At 37.0% G+C, this 17,641-nt stretch overlaps 1 protein-coding gene across 12 annotated transcripts in view; it reads right to left on the bottom strand.

Annotated features, from left to right (window-relative positions):
• Nucleotides 1–2,031: 2,031 nt before the first annotated feature.
• RUNX1T1 (RUNX1 partner transcriptional co-repressor 1) overlaps nt 2,032–17,641 on the bottom strand; it is a 181,974-nt gene continuing 166,364 nt past the window's right edge. For all 12 annotated transcript variants that reach the window (XM_069086658.1, XM_069086659.1, XM_069086662.1 and 9 more), the window contains one exon: nt 2,032–6,001. In XM_069086658.1, coding sequence (XP_068942759.1) covers nt 5,726–6,001 — 276 coding nt within the window. In that variant the 3' untranslated portion in view covers nt 2,032–5,725. The remainder of the gene's footprint in view (nt 6,002–17,641) is intronic.

Here is a 17,641-nt window from a genome sequence, read left to right as displayed (position 1 = left end):
CACTTTTTCTGAGGGGTGTATGGGGGTCTTCAGGAAGGACTAGCATCTCTGATATGATGGCTTGCCAAGCCCTTTTCAGGGCTGCTCATCCACCTTGGTGTCCACCTTTCTCACCTGTGGCTCCAAAAAGCTATAGCATTCACGTTAGCCACAGCCCTGTAAAGCCATCTTGCCAGATGGAATAAACCAGCTTGAAGGTAACGGACAGGTCTGAAACCTGTTGGTGAGTTTTGGGGGATGTCGACCGCAAGTATGTGAAGACTGCGCCTGGCAGAATGGGTGATGAGAGCAATTTGTTCCAATCATCATGAAGGAGACTGAAGAAGGTGCTGTGGAGTTCTTTGAGCTTGGTCAGGCATAGAAGACACCAAGGTCATCCACTGAATCCTGGGCCATCACTAGTCATCTTGACCCTTGTTCTGCCATGGATTTAAATGACTGAGAAAGTGAGGCTGACCACTTTGTTCAGCTCTGCCTCACTTCAATTCAATTCATGTACAAGCAAAGCCATGACTCCACGAGTGATTGGTTGATCCTACTCTTGGAAAATGAAGGACAAACAACATTCATAGAGTTGCCTATAAAGTACCACAAAGGTTATATGATTTGTCTGGGCTCTAACATTCAACATGGGTCAGAGCCAGAACTTGAAACCAGGGTGTCCTGACTCTGTGGCCAGTTTTCTATATCTCTATACCAGATTACTTCTTTAACATTTTAACACTTGGAGGGTGGGTGGTGGTGGCACAATGAATAGAGCACTGGCCCTGGAGTCAGGAGGACCCAAGTTCAAATCCAGCCTCAGATGCCTAACACTTACTAGCCATGTGACCTTGGGCAAGTCACTTAATCCCAATTGTCCTGCCTTCCTCCTCCCCCCCTCCCCCGCAAAAAAAAAGAGGAAAAAAAAGCTTAAACCTTTCCAAAAACATAAATGAGACCATTTGTTTTAAAGGAAACATCAACCCCTTTTTGTCTGGAAGTAGTTTACTCAAATTGCATATCCATTGCTTAATTTGTCATTAAAAGAACACTTTGTCTAAATGAAAGGACGGGTTTGCAAAATGTTTAGAACTTTTGTGAAATTGTAACTTACCCATTTTTTTCTGTAAATTATTGTTTTTAAAAAAAGACTTTTTGAAAATTAACATTTATACTTTTGAAGCTCAGTTTCTATTAATTTGCAATAACAATTATCTTACAGTTGGAGGGGTTACAAAAAACATTTTGACTATTATTATTTTCTTCAAGCTCATCAGCAGTGTACTGAGGTACTTCTTGAGAAAAGGAACAGCATCATCTAGCATCAGAGTAGAACCCTTAGAGAATGTGGGGGATGTTGGACATGGTTAATGAAATATTCCCTCAAACAGGTCACCGTGGTCCTTGATAAGGTGAACTTTCTTTCCTTCCTCGTTCCTCTTGCTCAAAATCCATCATTTTTCCATTGTACCTGATGCCGCACACCTAGTTCAGCACCCACATTTTACAAGAGGACACAGAGGCACAGAAATCTTAAGTCAATTTGGTTACGGTCTCACAGTTAAGAGATTAGATTTTTCTGACTTCTAGTGACGAACTTTTTCCATCCAAACTGGTGTGATGGTAAGATTTTACTGAATGGTTTTTTTCCTTTGCATGTTAACCATGTTACCTTTCCAACATTTCCCCATCAGAGACAACCCCTTCTAGCTTCAACTCTTCTAAATGGTAGGGCTATAAAGAAGCAGATACTAACCTGTATTTTTGGTTTTCACAAAACAGTGGTTCTCAAAATATGGTTGACACTTTCAGGGCATCTCAAGGCCAAAACTATTTTCATAGTGACACTATAATGTTTTCACATTTTCAGTATGTTAAATATTGATTGGCACAGTTCACATTAACCAAAGCTCTTAGGAGGTCCTCAATAATTAAGAAGGCAAAAGGGATCCTGAAAACAAAGTTTGAGAACTGCTGCTGCTATAGAGGACTGGAAAAATTAGCCTCCAAACACTGATATTCAACCAAAAATTAAGCAAGGCAAGAGAATTGAGGAGTACCGATTTTTTAACATTTTTATTACACAGTAAAGAATACAACAATACCTGAATCATACTTTAAAGATTCACAGGTTGACAGACCATACATTACAGTCCAACTAAGGAAAAAAGGATAAACAAGAAACCACAGTTCAGACATAGTAGACTTAAAAAGCTCAAAGAGTATGCTGACAAAAGCATGATGCCCAGGCCCTGCCCCCCCAGTGTTAGTCTACCATTAACTTGTGGTACATGTCTGAATTAAGTATTGCACAACAACTTTTTTTTTCACAATAATGTCGCAGAACCCAAAATAATAATAATAAAAAAATTACTTCAAATCTGCATTTCAACAGTCTCCAATTTTTTTTTTCTGTCCCTTGAGGAATTCGGACAACATGGAGTCACTTTCTTTCCCTAAGTATTTCCAGACGTAGGCATGCTTTGCATAAGTAAACCAGCCTTGTAATTTTTAAATCCCCAAGACATGCACCTACACAAAAAAATTTTTAAAAAATTAAAAAAGACAGGTGGCCCTGTCACACACAGTCTCATGACAGAGAAAGAGAGAAAGAGAGAAGAGTAAGAGACAGAATAAGAGATTAGAGGACGCCCTATTCCTATCAGCGACCACCATTCAGTTCTATCCAATGAAGTTAACTTTTTTTTTAAATGTGTTATACCTACAAATTATACTCTCACAAAGCCTGTATATAAGTGACAAGCAAAAAAAGGAAAGTAACAAAAGTTTTTTTTTCTTCTTTCTCTTCTTTAGGTTTATGAGGTCTGCATTGTTACCAAGAAGTGATATGGTTTGCAGCTGTATGAGCTTTACTTTTGGTATCCTGGTTCTTTTGTGCCCATTTGGTTTGACTAGACCAGTTTTTGTTCGCTACTGGTGCAAATATACATGCTGTCAGAGGTAGAGTGAAAGTTTTTGCCACTGAGGAGACTGTAGCAAAACAGGAGGAGAGGAGGAGGAGGAGGACGAGGAAGAGGGGGGAAGGAGGAGTTGGAGATAGAGCTCAGAGTTAGGGATTTTTGTATTTGTTTTCACTCAGGGTGCCCTGAATTTAAAGTAATGAGACATACTGTACTAATCCTTATTTTACACACTAGCGTTAAGAATAACAGTGCTGTTTCACATATATCACAGCTTCTAGAGATATAGACGTATGGGTATGACATACCTCATTTTATTTTATTTTTTTGGGATTATCTAAACCCTTCGTAGCCTAAAACATAGAATAGCTCTATAAGAAAGGACTGTCCAGTGTCACAAGCAGACTAGAAACCAGAGTGAGGTCAAATGAGTCTTGGGAGCACCATGATAAAAATATAACCCATTCAGAGCCTGGTTATGTGCTTTCCTTTCCCTTTAAGCAGTGGGCTGGCAGATGGACTTTTAACATGGAGATGTATTTATTTGCTCATCAGAACTTTCTGAGTTAAGAGGTGTTAAAAAAAAGAGAAGAGAAAAGAAACCAATTTAGAGATAAGAATACAGGAAAGAATGCTTAAGTTTTCAGATTTAATCAACTAAAGCCAAATCAAGATTCAGATCTCCTCTTTGCAGGTATTTAGCAAGCCCTTTGAAAGAGTATCTAAATGCTGTATGAAAATTTTGAAGGATAATGAATCATTCACAAATATTTAAGTAAATGCCTGATGTGTTTATGCATGTGTATGTGTATGTATGTGTGTGTGTGTGTGTATAATACTTTGTTCCCAGCCTTGAAAACTTTGGTTGCCTACACAGCCTACAAAATCGCTGACTTTTAATAAAGCACACAACCATGTCCTGGGCTATTATTTTCAAAACTAACAAGTAGTTCTGGTCTGGACCCTGGACAACGAAGGGTTAATGGATTCACACTATACCTTGCTGAACATGTTTAACCTGCTGATCATTTGGAAAGTAGTTACTGGTGCTTTTCAAAATTCCGATTTTGGTCCATCAGATCAGTCTTTGGCTGACTTCCCTTTTTGTAATAATACTGTATAACCTGGCATTCAGCAGTGTTAAAGCTGTCAATCTACACCTCAGCATTTGGAGCTCTAATTATTTTTTTTGAAAAATCAGAAATACTTAAAACGACCTTACAGCGATATGCATGCACTTTTTTTTTAAAGTAGGATATCTTGTTATTTTATAAAAAATGTCCCTAATAGTGAATTTTGAAAAAAAAAAAAAAGAAAAAGAAAAAATCCACCACTACTCTATGCTATAGCTAAACTTGGCAAAATGGCTCTAGCATATTTAAAATGAGTTTGCTCAAAAAAAAGCATGCCTAGGGAGTCATTGTGACAGTGCAAAATACATTTATGTACATCCCTCTTACAAAAACACCAATGTTAGCATTCCATGAAGCATGCTCGTTTTCAGGAAAAAAAAAGTCCTATAACAGAGTGAAATAGCAGCTCCCAAAGATAGCTTTTTTTCTTTTCTTTTCTTGAGGACAACCAAAAAAGGTTTTTTTTATTTTTAAACTACTAGAGAAATATCACTAATACATACAGATATAAAAGCAGCATAGAAAGATACAGGTTTCTCACCAACTAGGAATAAAGAGACTAAATGTGGGCATATGGTTAAACTACAATGCATCTTCACATTTGTCCAACACATTTACAAGAAAAACACCATTGGGAAACCTCACAGGACAGAAGTGTTTTAACACCAAGAGAACTACTATTTTTTAATTAAAAATCCAAACAGGGTGGGTTGAAAAAATTTGGAAGGGGGCTGGAGCTGAAGCCACCATTTTTTAAAAATTATTTTTTTTCCCGATATAAAATGAATAAGCTGGAATAGACCCGATTGTCTTACTCTGTGGAACCTTGCAAAAGTGAAGAAATGGTGAAGGGTTATTTAGGGCAGCTGGCCGATGTCAAAGCTGCCAGAATGCTAATTAACTGCAGGCTGTGTCCCTTATTTATGTATATAGATATAGATATAGATATATTTTTTTTAAAAAAAGGAGCCTTTGTGTTATGGCATTTTTCCCCCTTTGCTGCTGTATTCATACATCCCACTTCAAATCATCTTTCATTTTTCATTCTGTTGACCTGGATATTATTATTTCTTTTCAGAAACAGAAAAAAAAATGAACATCTGTGTCTCCTTCCAATCTGCTGCACATCTGCGCGTTTTGTAGCGGGTCTTCAAAGTTCAGTCAGTAACCCACGGACGCCATTCATCTTCTTGTTAAAATGTCTACTGCTGTATCCAATGCTCGTGCCCTTGAGGGTTTTTTCTCTCTCTTTTTTTTCATTATTGTTATAAAGAACATTGTGACTTTTTTAATATTAGCATTTTTGCTTTCAACAGCAATTAGCAATCTCTTGGTTTGCTGTTTGGTAAAGCATCTGTTAATGAGGTTATCTAGTTTAAAATCCCAGCTACTGGAAAATAACAGGGAGGAGGTCAAATCTACCATTTTGTGTTATATTCTCTGTTCTCTTTTCAGTTCTCTAAAGAAAAGATATCTTTGTAATCCACAATAAGTCATTATGACCCGTTACTGGCCTTCTGTGTTTTTTTTTGTTTTTTTTTTTTTGTTTTAGTTTTTACTACTGCCTCAAGATACAGTAAGTTCTCTTTTGCTGAAGTATTAAAAAAAAACAACTTTGAGCATCTGAGGATGAAGAATTGGTTTTGTGTTTGTTTTGTTGGTTTTCCTCTAATAGTTCTGAGTTCGTTTTTAACGAGGAGTTGTGTCTATGGTGGATGGGGTGCCAGGGGTAGTTGACCTAGGAGTGGCTGCTGGTGGTGTGTCAATAGGGCTCCCTGCCCCACTGTTGGGAGTCACAGAGGAACTGACTGCTGGTGTCTCTCCCTGCTGTTGGGCTTGGAGGGTCTGTCCACAGATGTGATGGTGCTTCTCCCAGTCTTTGTGCTGGCAAAATGAGCCACAGTATCTTGCCGTGTTGCAACCACTACAGGTTTCACTTGCTTTACGGCCACAATTCCAGCAACTCTAAAATAGACAAAAGGGGAAAATTTTTTTAAATCCACATAAACGTGGTCATATTCAATTAAACATTCCATGACATAGCTTTTTAAAAATTCTCAAGCACAATAAAAGATGTGAAATACCTTGGCACTACCCCTCTCCTACCTATCAAATATCATTCGCTGGGGTCAACTCAACTTTCTATCAATAACCATTTTGATATCTATCTAGTAATTCTTTATGAACTTCTTCCAGCTTTTAATGGCCAAATTCCCCTCCCAAGCCAGCTTCTTGATGTCCTTTCCACTCATCCCAAACAACTATCTCTAACTCTTCCCCCTCATTTCTTCTCTTGTAGTGTTTTCTGTGTTATCAATATCAGGCCTAATGGAGTATAAACTTACTTTCACACAAATCCACTAGGACCCGAAATAACCACAGCCTACATTATAATATGGAAATGATACAACATCAGATAGTTCCTATTTTACTATGAACTCTGTCCTTAAGTTTGCTTTAAAGAAAATCTTTGAGACAAGCCATGAAATGTCTTCATGCTTAAATATTCCATGCTGTAATTAGGTATTCAATGCACTTTCCCATCATACTATCAAGATTTTACAACCACCCAGAACATGCTTAGTGCTTGAGAAACCTGAAAGGCTAGGAACTGAAAGGATGGATTGTGAGGTCTTTGACAATTTCAGTGGAAAAAAACACAATGGACCCAACAAAGGAATTGAGTCACAAATGTGCCCTAAGAGATTTGGCTCATTTCCTGACAATCTGTGTGTCAGGCAGAATATTGATGACAGGTAGGGCCTCAGGCAGCCTGTTGCTTTATCATGGGTGAAAAAAAAGGAATATCATAAGAGGCAAAGAGCAAGATGCCCACTCACTTTTTTGTTTATTTTATATGTTCATTCTATGGCTGTGGGAGTCAAAGGCTCTGTTTAAAGAGTCACTGAGAGTATCTCAATCTGAGACACTGACATGCTGTCGCAGTTAGTCATCACCCTCATGACATTTTGTCAGTCAATAAAAGTCAAAGGGATGGTTGAACATCAGGGGCTCCTAGCCTCTGTGATGTTGTGAATCCAAGAAGTCATACATATACAGAACACAATTTTTATTCCCTTTTCAATTTGGGCCCACCAGCTGTGCCAAGTCCCATATTAGAGAAAGCAGAAGACAGAGATGAATAAAACAAAGACTGGTGACCTTTGCGGGGCTTAAAATTCAACTGAGAGATATAAGAAATACCTGTAAAGATTAGGGAAAGGGACATACAAAGGGTACACAAATTCTAGGGCTAGTTGTAGTTAAGATAAACTATTAAGTTGGGTGTAGGAAAGTTATGGGTAGGCTTCTGGTAGTAGAAAAGGGGGGAGAGGGGGTGGTAACAGAGGTAGAAGAGGAAGAAGGGGAGGTCAAGGTAGACCACATTCCAAAATTATCTTGGAAATATTTTGAAAAGCAAAATAGGTTGACTGATCTTAGGGCACATATAGGAGAACAAAAAGGATGGTCAGATCCATGAAATAGATCCCTCCCCCCAATACCAGTCTGTAGCCATCTGAATTTTACCATGTAGACAATAGAGAGCAATCGAAGGGTTTTTTTGAGTAGGAGTGTAACATGATCAAAACTTCATTGCAGAAGGAACTCAGTCCACAGTAGTGAAGAATGGATTCTTAAGGTCATGAGCTGTTTTGGTAGTCTAGTGAAGTCCTTAGGGCCCTTCTCAGAATGTTTTTAAATGCATAAAATTAAATAAAATACATAGGATTACAAAGGAAACCAATTCTACTGAAATAGTCATCAAGATATTTTTAACAAAACAAGTTCATAGACTTCAGGCTAATATTATCTGCTTTAGAGTAATTTAAAGTCCATTAAAAAAAAATAGAAAATTTGACGAATGAGAATAGCTCTTAATTCATGTAGAATTATTGATGGGTGGTGGGAAAAGTCACCATGACTGGGGTGCCAGATCCCCTCACCCTTTCCATCTCTTCCCCTGGGCTGTCTCAGAAACCAATTGATATGATGAGGCAATAGGAAGACCTACCCTTATGAAGGAAGTCTCTTCCTTTGCCTTTTCCCTTTATCCCCTTTCCTGCCTGGGGCTGCCAAGAATCCATCTGGGTTTCTTGACTACTCACAGGGCACAAATGAGATGGGAGTCAACAACTCTATTCCTTCTGGCAAGATTGGAAGACCACCAGGCATTACCATCTGTCTTTCCTCTACACCCTGCAGACCCCCAGCACTATCATCTGACCTCCTGACCCTAATCTAAGTACCCTTGGGCCTTGCCATCTGCCCTTAAGACTTCTCAGTTTTTCATTCCTCCCTGCAGCCAAATTAAAAAAAAAATGTATTGCCTCCCCTAATTCGAGTGTGAGCTCCTTGAGAATCAGAATGGTTTCTTTTTCTACTTGTAACCCCAGTGCTTAGCATAGAGCTTTGCACATAAAGCAAACCTTTAATAAATGCTTTTTTTTATTCATTCATTCATTCAATATGAGGAAGTCTGGTTGTCAATCTCACATAAAGAAAAAACAGGAAAATTAATAATCCTGACTGGTACAAACTGCAGTTTTTATTCAGATTCAATTAAATTAATCTTAAAAAAAAATACAGTCTCCAAAGAGACACATTTGATGAGCAGTTTTATTAATGGCAAGTTAAAAGTCTCCTCTTCCTTAAAATTAATTGAATCATGTTGCATTGATAATGAACACAGAGATGTGGATTTCTGCCTTCTCAAATTTCCTTCCTTCTCCACCTCCATACAACTTATGACATTCAGCCCTGAGGATGAAGTTAGCTTCCTAGAGGTTTAAGACTTTAGAATAATGCCAACTGATTCTGGAACAAATCCAGCAAATAAGTGAGATTCCTAAACATCAGAAAATCCCAATTACAGGACAGAGACCTAAATCCAAACCAGTATTTTAAGGAAATTAAATATTTAATCTGAGTCAAGTGGCTTCTTTAGGAAATATCCTTGTGTTAGCTCGATCCTTTCTTGGCAGAGGCACATTTTGGCAGATACAAGGGTGGTGACTGCCCAACACTCAATAGCTCCTTCAGATTGAAGTCAGATGTACACAGCATTCTCAATTTAAACTGATTAAACACACAGACTAAACCAGGTAATTACAAATGCATGTGTTGGCAATTGGGCGAAGGAGGAGACAGAATGGGGACTTGCTTATTTTTTAAAGTGTTTTCAAAGATGGGAACAATTTTACAAAAAAAAAAAAAGTGGAATTACGCCAAATACAGAAACAGATGTTTGGGGGTAGTTAAACGGTTGGGGATTCAGACTTCTTGTCTAGCATCACCTGGTTTTGATTCTGGATTCATGGACTCAGGTTAGTTTTATCTTGATAGAGTACTATCTCAAGTTTTTAGAAAATATTAATTTACCACCACTGGGATGGACTAAAGTAGATCAACATCTTTTTTTATTCCTTTAATTTCATCTTTATGGAAGGTACAATAAAGACTGGGCAATTTTTTTTAATATAGTGTAAACTACATTTTTATAACCTCTGATAGAGCATTGAAACAAATAGATGATGAATTTTTCAGTCCATGTGTTAAAAGAATCTTCAATATAGTATTCCAAAGCTGTTATTTAACTTTTAAATGCTTCTTTGAAAACTTGAAGTTTTAAGAAGGAAAAGAAGCCCAATTTATTCTTCTTGGACTCATATTAATGCATTCGTGTTCAAATCAGCGTGTGTACTCTCCCCTATGGTGCAATTTTTGTCCATTCCTTTCTGTAAATCCTCCAAAGAGGGTCCATGATGGTGGTACATGAGAGATGCCTTAAAACTTTTTACCCATCAGTATTCAATGTCTCTGAATAACCAGGCAGTGTCCTTTTCCAATCATAAATATCATGATGATATCTTCTCCTGACACTTCTTGCACACATACTATCATTAGTAATACGATGCAGCCTTACCATGCCAAGTTTTTGTACTACCCTTTTAGGTCACTTACAGTTTTGATTCTTTTGTGATCATGCTGTTTTGTGATTCACAACCATATGGTACCACTGGGATAATATTAGGTAGTATGAAAAAGATAGACTTTTCAAAGGAGTTCAGCTTGAGATCACTGTAATAAGCATTGTACAACTTCTCAATTGTAATCCAGCCCCAACTTGATCTATTTATTCAATTTTGGGCCCAGTTCTTTTTGTAATACCTGTTCAATGTATGCATACTGATAGACTAATACAACATGCTGCCAGTAAATTGAATGTTGTTACCTGGGCAACACACATTTTTCATACACAGTGTTTTTTTCATGTGGATGAGAGACCAATCTCTTTTGATGGCCTACATATTTAACTAAGAAGGCCTTTGTATTATAAGAGGTGAAGTTTCAGTTAGCACAATGTGAACTACAAACAGGAAATCAGGAACATCTCCAGAATCTAAATATTGAGAGAACACCCTACCCCTTGGAACAGAAAATAGTATATTGGATTCAAATAGTTAATTCGGTGTTAGGTAAATCTGATTTATTGACTGGGGTCTTCCACAGTGGAGATCTGTATGTAGATCATCTACCAAGTAGAGTGGGACCATCTCCAGTTGTCCTGATGTGTATCTGGCCACTGGACCCAGGTGGCTCTGAAGGAGAAAATGAGGCTGGTGACTTTGCATGGCCCTCCTTCACTTAAATCCAATTCACTTGCATGTCATGGCATCACTTCCATGATGTTGTCTTTTTCAAGAATGAAGGACAAATAACAACCCTCTCAGTAGTAGCAGCTATCCTACAGGGGATCTAAGTGGAACTGGCCAGTTGTGCAATACAGCTAGCCAGCTGCCAGCCTCTGCCCCTCTCTGTCTCTGTCTCTCTGTCTCTGTCTCTCTCAATGTTTACAAGCTAGATTTCTTCCTTAAGGACCATGCTTTAATCACAAATCACTCTGGTTCTCACTGATTGGCCTACAAGATCACAGGCAAAACCCCTCAACGTCATGGTTTGCCTCCCCCACCCCCACCCCCATTGACTACGAATGAATGTAAATAGGAATTGCTTCTGTTTTGGCCAGAAACTCCAAGCTTGATTTTTTTTTTCTGAACTACATTAAAGAGTCCATTCTTTGCCTCACTGTGTTTTTTTTAAACCTAGGTTTAATGACTGAATGGACATTGCCTCAGTCAAACTGAGACCCACTAAAGACCTTAGTTTTAAAAAGGCCAAGGTCTTCTACCCCATTTGGGGTAGTCCTGATGAGTATCTGGCCAGTGGACCCAGATGGCTCTGGAGGAGAAAGTGAGACTAGTGACTTTGCATGGCCCTCCCTCACTTAAACCCAATTCACTTGTCTGTCATGGTGTCACCTCCATGATGTCATGAACCTTTTCCAGAATGAAGGACAAACAACAATCATCACGTACAGTAGACACGAACTTGGATGCAGGGAAATATAAAGACCACTAACTGCTTTAATTCAGACAAAGTTGAAGAAGGTTATCCAGCTGTAATGCACCCATAAATCATATTAGTTCCTAAGAACTTTGCTATTCACAGAAGTGACAACTACAAAGATGGTGTAATATCAATGAACATGCTTAAAATCCTAGTAAAAAGACTACAGCAATATATAGCCCCAAAAATTATTCACTAGCAACAATTCCACCATAAGCAGGAGGGATGGGTGGATAGTTCAACATTAGGAAACAATGAATATAATTAATCATATTAAAAGCAAAAAACACTCCAAACCACATGATTACATCCAGAAATGAAGAGAGGGAAAAGAATTTAACAAAATCTAACAATCCCTTAATGCTAAAAACTCTACAAAGTTTAGACTTAAAGCAAGAATGACTCCTTTCCCCCATTGTTATGATACAGTTCTACAAACACTGTTTGCAATGACAAGAGAAAGAAATTACAGACACAACCATAGGAATAGACTATAGATAACTTACTGAGACAATGAAAATCTTCAGTAAATGAATACAACACAAAATAAAGCTGAAATATCAATAGCAATAACAAAATTCAGACAAAATTGGAAAGGAAAATCTCAAGGAAACCATAAAATGGATGAAATAACAGTCAATATGACTCATATAAATGCAATTATAAACCAAGCTTCATATAAAAATATTTATAAACACACTTTAAGAAAATGATGAATGGTTTAAATTATTTGGAGTAATATTCATGGCTCAAGGTTGGGCTACATCAATATAATAAAAAAAATTTAATTAATTTGTAAATTTAGTATTACACTAATCAAACTGAAGTGGCCATACAGAACTAGACAAAATAACAATCATTAAGAAGAATGAAAGGCTTAATCATTCACTTGGAATAAGGAGGCGGAAAGGTAGAAGTGATAAGGGAAAAGTACTTCTAAATATCAACTTATATTACACAATTGTAATCACCAAAATCATTGTCACTGATTTTTTTTGAGTAGATGAAATTAACTGAACCTAGTGTTAAATAAACCTAAGAATCCAAATTACATGGACAAGAAGTCTCTACCTGACAAGAACTGCTGGGGAAAACAACAAAGTAGTATAAAAAAAAATAGGTTTTGACTAAATCTTTACACCATATACTACAATAGCTCAAAATGGACACACAATCTAAAAATTAATGGTTACCTCTGTCCCTCAAAAAGAACAAATGGAAAAAAAAAACAGGATCAAATCTTTTTCACAGCCTAGGGGAAAATTCTTTACCAGACAAAATCAATCATCAGAAAAAAGATTTGATTATATGAAATTGAAAAGCTTTTACATAAACAAATCAATACAACTAGGGAAAAAAGGGAAACTATCGACTGCCAAAACAAACAAAAACCCTATCAAAGAGCACTGATATATCCAAGAAAATTGAACAGAAATATAATGAATGTGAATAGTTCTCAAAAGAAATTCACATTGTTAGCAACTATATGAAACATTGTTCCAAACCACTAATAACTGAGAAAAATGCAAATGAAAATACATCTGAGGTTTTACCTAACACCTAACAAATTTGAAAAGATAACGAATAGACCACATTAAATGGGAAAAGACAGACACATTAAATACATCATTGGTGGAGCTGTGAATTTTTTCAACCCCTCTGGAAATCAATTTGGCATTATGCTAAGAAAACAACTAAAATGTCATTTGGCTCAGAAATCCCACTGCTTCCATATATCCTAGAGGGGTCAAAGATTAAAAAGGTTCCACAAACACTGAAATAGTTCTAGCAGCATGTTTTATTGTAGCAAATAATTGGAAACAATGTAAATGCTCATTGATAGGGAATATAATCAGTCTTGCAGTTTAAGAAATCAAAGAAAGTTTAAGAAATCATCAATATAAAGATTTCATGGAACATGAGAAGACCTACATCAACTAGTGCAGTGAAGTGAACTAAATCAAAATAACAATATGCACAATATACTCACGTTAATGTAATTATAACGACTGTTTAGCCCCAGAGATGAGCATGTACATCAAATCAAGTAAATCTTCCTCTCAGACTACCAAAGGAACCATGTGACTAACTGAAATAATACTAATTGTATTTATATGGATTTTTAAAGTTTTGCAAAGTGCTTCATATTTTCTCATTTGAGATCTATCACAGCCCTATGACATATATGCTAAACGAATTAGTCCAGCTTTAAAAAGGGGGGGGAGGATCTGAGGCTTGGAGAATTATGTTACTTGCCCAGAATCAGTGAAATTATTAGAGGCAGAATTTAAATCCATGACTTCCTGACTCTAAGACTGTTCATTACTCTATCCACTATGTCAAACAGCATCTCTGAAAAAATATCAACGTTGTGAATAGACCAAGAATAAATTTTATTCAACCCATTTATTTTCCATTGATCAAAAGCACCCATTCCTCAAATGTTTAGTTATTTCTTGGAGTCATGGAAGATATGTATAAAATGGGTCCAAGTCACAAAATAAATTGAATGAGTTGGGCTATGAATCAGAGGGACAACAGCAGAGCCCAGATATCCTAGTATCTACTTGAATGAGCTAAATACACAAAGTTCACCTACTTCTTGTGAAATCTGAAGTTACAGCTTGAGTCTTTTTGTACTAAGGCATCACCCAGACTCATTGATTGGGAACTGGAAGGGATCTTAGAATTTATTACTCTAGTCCCCCCATTTAAAAAAAGAAAGAAACAGGAATAGGTGATCATTGACAGTCAGTGTTTGAACCAACTTCCCTAATACCAAACCAATTCTCTTTTCAGTATACCATAACGAGAGTGTTTTTCTTAATAATTAGTAACTCTCACTTTCATTATTCCTAAAAGAAGGTCATCATAGCTGCAATTTCAGTGGCTCAAAAGTCTGAAAATAAGTGGGGCATTAAGTTTAGGTGTAATAAATAGATGCCTATATATTGTGTCCTGAGACACTTTTGGGACCCCCTGTTAGGGTACTACAGTGTTCTTGTTTCCCTGGTATTTTCCCCTCTCAAGTCATGGCTCTGCTTGGGGCTCTCCTTGGGCTAAGGCTTCTGGCTTCTTTGACAAAACTGATGTTCTAGTGTCCACAGGTTAGCTTCTGGTTATCTTGTACCAAGACTATGATTTTTAACATGCCAGCACACCTAACCTATAAAGGAAGAAAGCATGCAGGTGTGTCACAGGAATCCAATTTAGAATATTGATGACCTTTTAGGGAAATATAAATGGTAACATAATACCTTCATCTTTCTTAGTTGAAAATGTGTATTCCCAAAAATAACTCTCCATAGAATTAACTGCATCTGCTACTATCAATAAAGAAAAAGGCATTCATTAAAACACTTACTATGTGCCAGGCACAGTGCTAGGCATTCATATTATACAAATATAAATAAACAATCCTTATTCTCATGAAGATGGTTTGCAGTTCCTACTCTTAAGAAAAGGCTCCTAAAATAATAATGGCTTACATTTACATAGGGCTTAAAGATTCATCAAGCAGCTCTGTGGGATTAGATATGACAGGTAGAGATCTAGAAACTGGGACCCAGAGAGATTAAATGAATGAACTCTGACTCTAAGAACACTGTCTTTCCACTCTCTCACAGCTGACTTTGTAACTGACTAATAAAATGATTAGCTTATTTGGAGGGGGAGAGATGATCGACACATATAGCTTGGAAAGGCAACTTCTAAGGGTCAATTAGAGCTTTGCAGCAAAATTATTGTGATGTACTTAGTCATCCAAGATCAGCATCTGTTTAGGAACTGATCATTCCATATTTCAATCAAATACGTGTATACACAATAATGACCCACAGGACAAAAACAGGATCAACAAATTTCAGAATTGGGTGGCCTCTGCCACACATACAGCAACAACGAACGGGTGCCTGAACCAAGTCTCTATTACAGGTTGATGTGGTAAAATAGCAAAATATTAGTTATGAGAGATGCCACAAGTCATCTCATCCAACTTCAAACTTGATTTGAAGATCCTGTCTAAAACACTTCTATAAACCAGCCTTCTAATTTTTGTTTGGATACCTACATAATGCCAAGAAAATTATAAGAAAGGAAATTATCTCTTTCTAGTTTCTGTATTTTAAAGACATTGATAAACTAGAGTTTGCACAGTCAATAAGTCCTTTGTGAAACTCAAAGTCAAACTAGCCCTTATGTAGCCCAAGTTATGTACTCCTCGTGTACAAGAAAGCTATAAAATTTAATTCAAATATTTATTAGGTATCTATTGTATGCAGAGCACCATGCTATTTCCTTTCTAGAGTGTATTAGTCTGACATCTCTCTCTCTCTCTCTCTCTCTCTCTCTCTCTCTCTCTCCCCCTCCCTCTCTCCACATTCAAATTCTCATTGGTATAAATGACAATGAGTACAAAACATGGTAGATCCCAAGTAGACTGTAAGTTTCACGATAGAAAAATTTGTTCATTATCTAATTCTTTAATTAAAATTTTTTTTAATCAACAAAAATCTGTCTCTTCCATCCACCTCACACATTGAAAAAAGAAAAAGAAAGAAAAACAAAACCCTTATCACATATATAGTCAGGTAAAACAACAGTCTTCAGTCACTCAGTTCCGTCTAACTCTTTATAACTCCACAGACCATGCTATCCATGAGGTTTTCTTGGCAAAGATATGGGAGTGGTTTACCATTTCCTTCTCCATTTTCCTCCCATTGGCCATGTCCAAAAAATACATATCACAATCTGTACCATGAGTAAGTACATCATGAATCAAGAAGTATGTAGCATGTTTCATCATGGGTCTTCTGAATCATAGCTGGTCGTTACATAGACAAGACTTAAGTGTTTCAAAGTTCTTTGTCTTTATACTGCTGTTATTTTGTAAATTTTTCTACTGATTCTAACTTATTTTACTCTGAATTTGTTCACATAAATCTTCCCATTATAAAACAAACAACTGTCCTGTTCATCATTTCTCAGAGCATAACAGAATTCCATTGCATTTGTATTTCATAATGATTCTTATCAAGTTTTTGCCGTGAGTCTTTCCTGACTCTATCTACTACACAGCTGCCAAAGAGCCCCTAAGCATACATTTGACCATGTCACTCCTCTCCTCAAACTTCAATGGCTCCCCATAAGCTTCCTGAATAAAAAGGAAATTGTATTTAAAGTTCACCAACACCTCTAGTCAACCTATCTTTCCAACCTCATTCTATATTACTTCCCCACATGTATTTTGCAATTCAACCAAACTGTCCTCTCCTCTCTTCCTCAAACATAGCACTACATCTCCCATCTCTATTCCCTTGGAACAGACTCTCTCATGTTTGGAATATACTCTCAACCCTCAGTTCCAGTTAAAAAAAAACAAAACAAACAAACAAACCCCCTACATTTAAAGTACAGCTCAAACACCACCTTCTGTTCCTAATTCCCACAACTGCTAGTGCCTCTCCCCCAACTACCTTGTATTTATTTGCATTTGTTCTCTTTTTATTTATATATTTATTTTTTTTCTTTTGGAATATATTCTTCTTGTAGGTAGGAACTGTTTCATTCTTTTCTCTCTCTTTCTTGAACATCCATGCATGCATGCATATGGTGTGAGTGTGTGTGTGTGTGTATAAGCGTGCTGTGTGTGTGTGCACGTGCATGTGTTGGGGGGTGGGGGGAGAGAGAGGGCAATATCTCCTGCACCTAGCATGGTGCCTCATGTGTACAGAGTTGATTCTTAATAAATAATGGTTGATAGGTGTGTACATATGAGTTTGTGTGCCACACACACATACACACACAAAAGGTTAATTATATATGTTTAATCTTAATGCTATACAGTATGAAATCTCTTCTTTCCCTAGGTTATATTTTAACTTCAAATTGCCTATATTGAGATTTGTAAAGGCCTGACCATCCCACCCTGTAAAATTCTTCAAAATCGAGAAATCTAAAGAAGTCAACTATTTCTATGAAGTTTTCTACAGTCCCTGGAACCCATTGGGTATAAGTCCTCTGATCCTTGAAATAGGTGTAAATTACCCAACTTTAAGCCACTTGTTCCCACTATCAGGACTTAGCAGTCTCTGGCAATGTTAAAGAGATATATTTGTTCAATGCTGCTATTTCAGAAGGGCCACTGAATCGCCATCCTTCGGTAGACTACGTTCAGTTCATCTCTGTAAATGGAGGCTA

This window comes from Petaurus breviceps, unplaced genomic scaffold (assembly GCF_028583685.1).
Source record: "Petaurus breviceps papuanus isolate PSGF00001 unplaced genomic scaffold, PetGlider_PUasm1.0 179, whole genome shotgun sequence".
Lineage (NCBI taxonomy): Eukaryota > Metazoa > Chordata > Mammalia > Diprotodontia > Petauridae > Petaurus > Petaurus breviceps.
The sequence above is the reverse complement of the archived record's forward strand: the minus strand, read 5'-3'. Positions and strand labels throughout refer to the sequence as shown.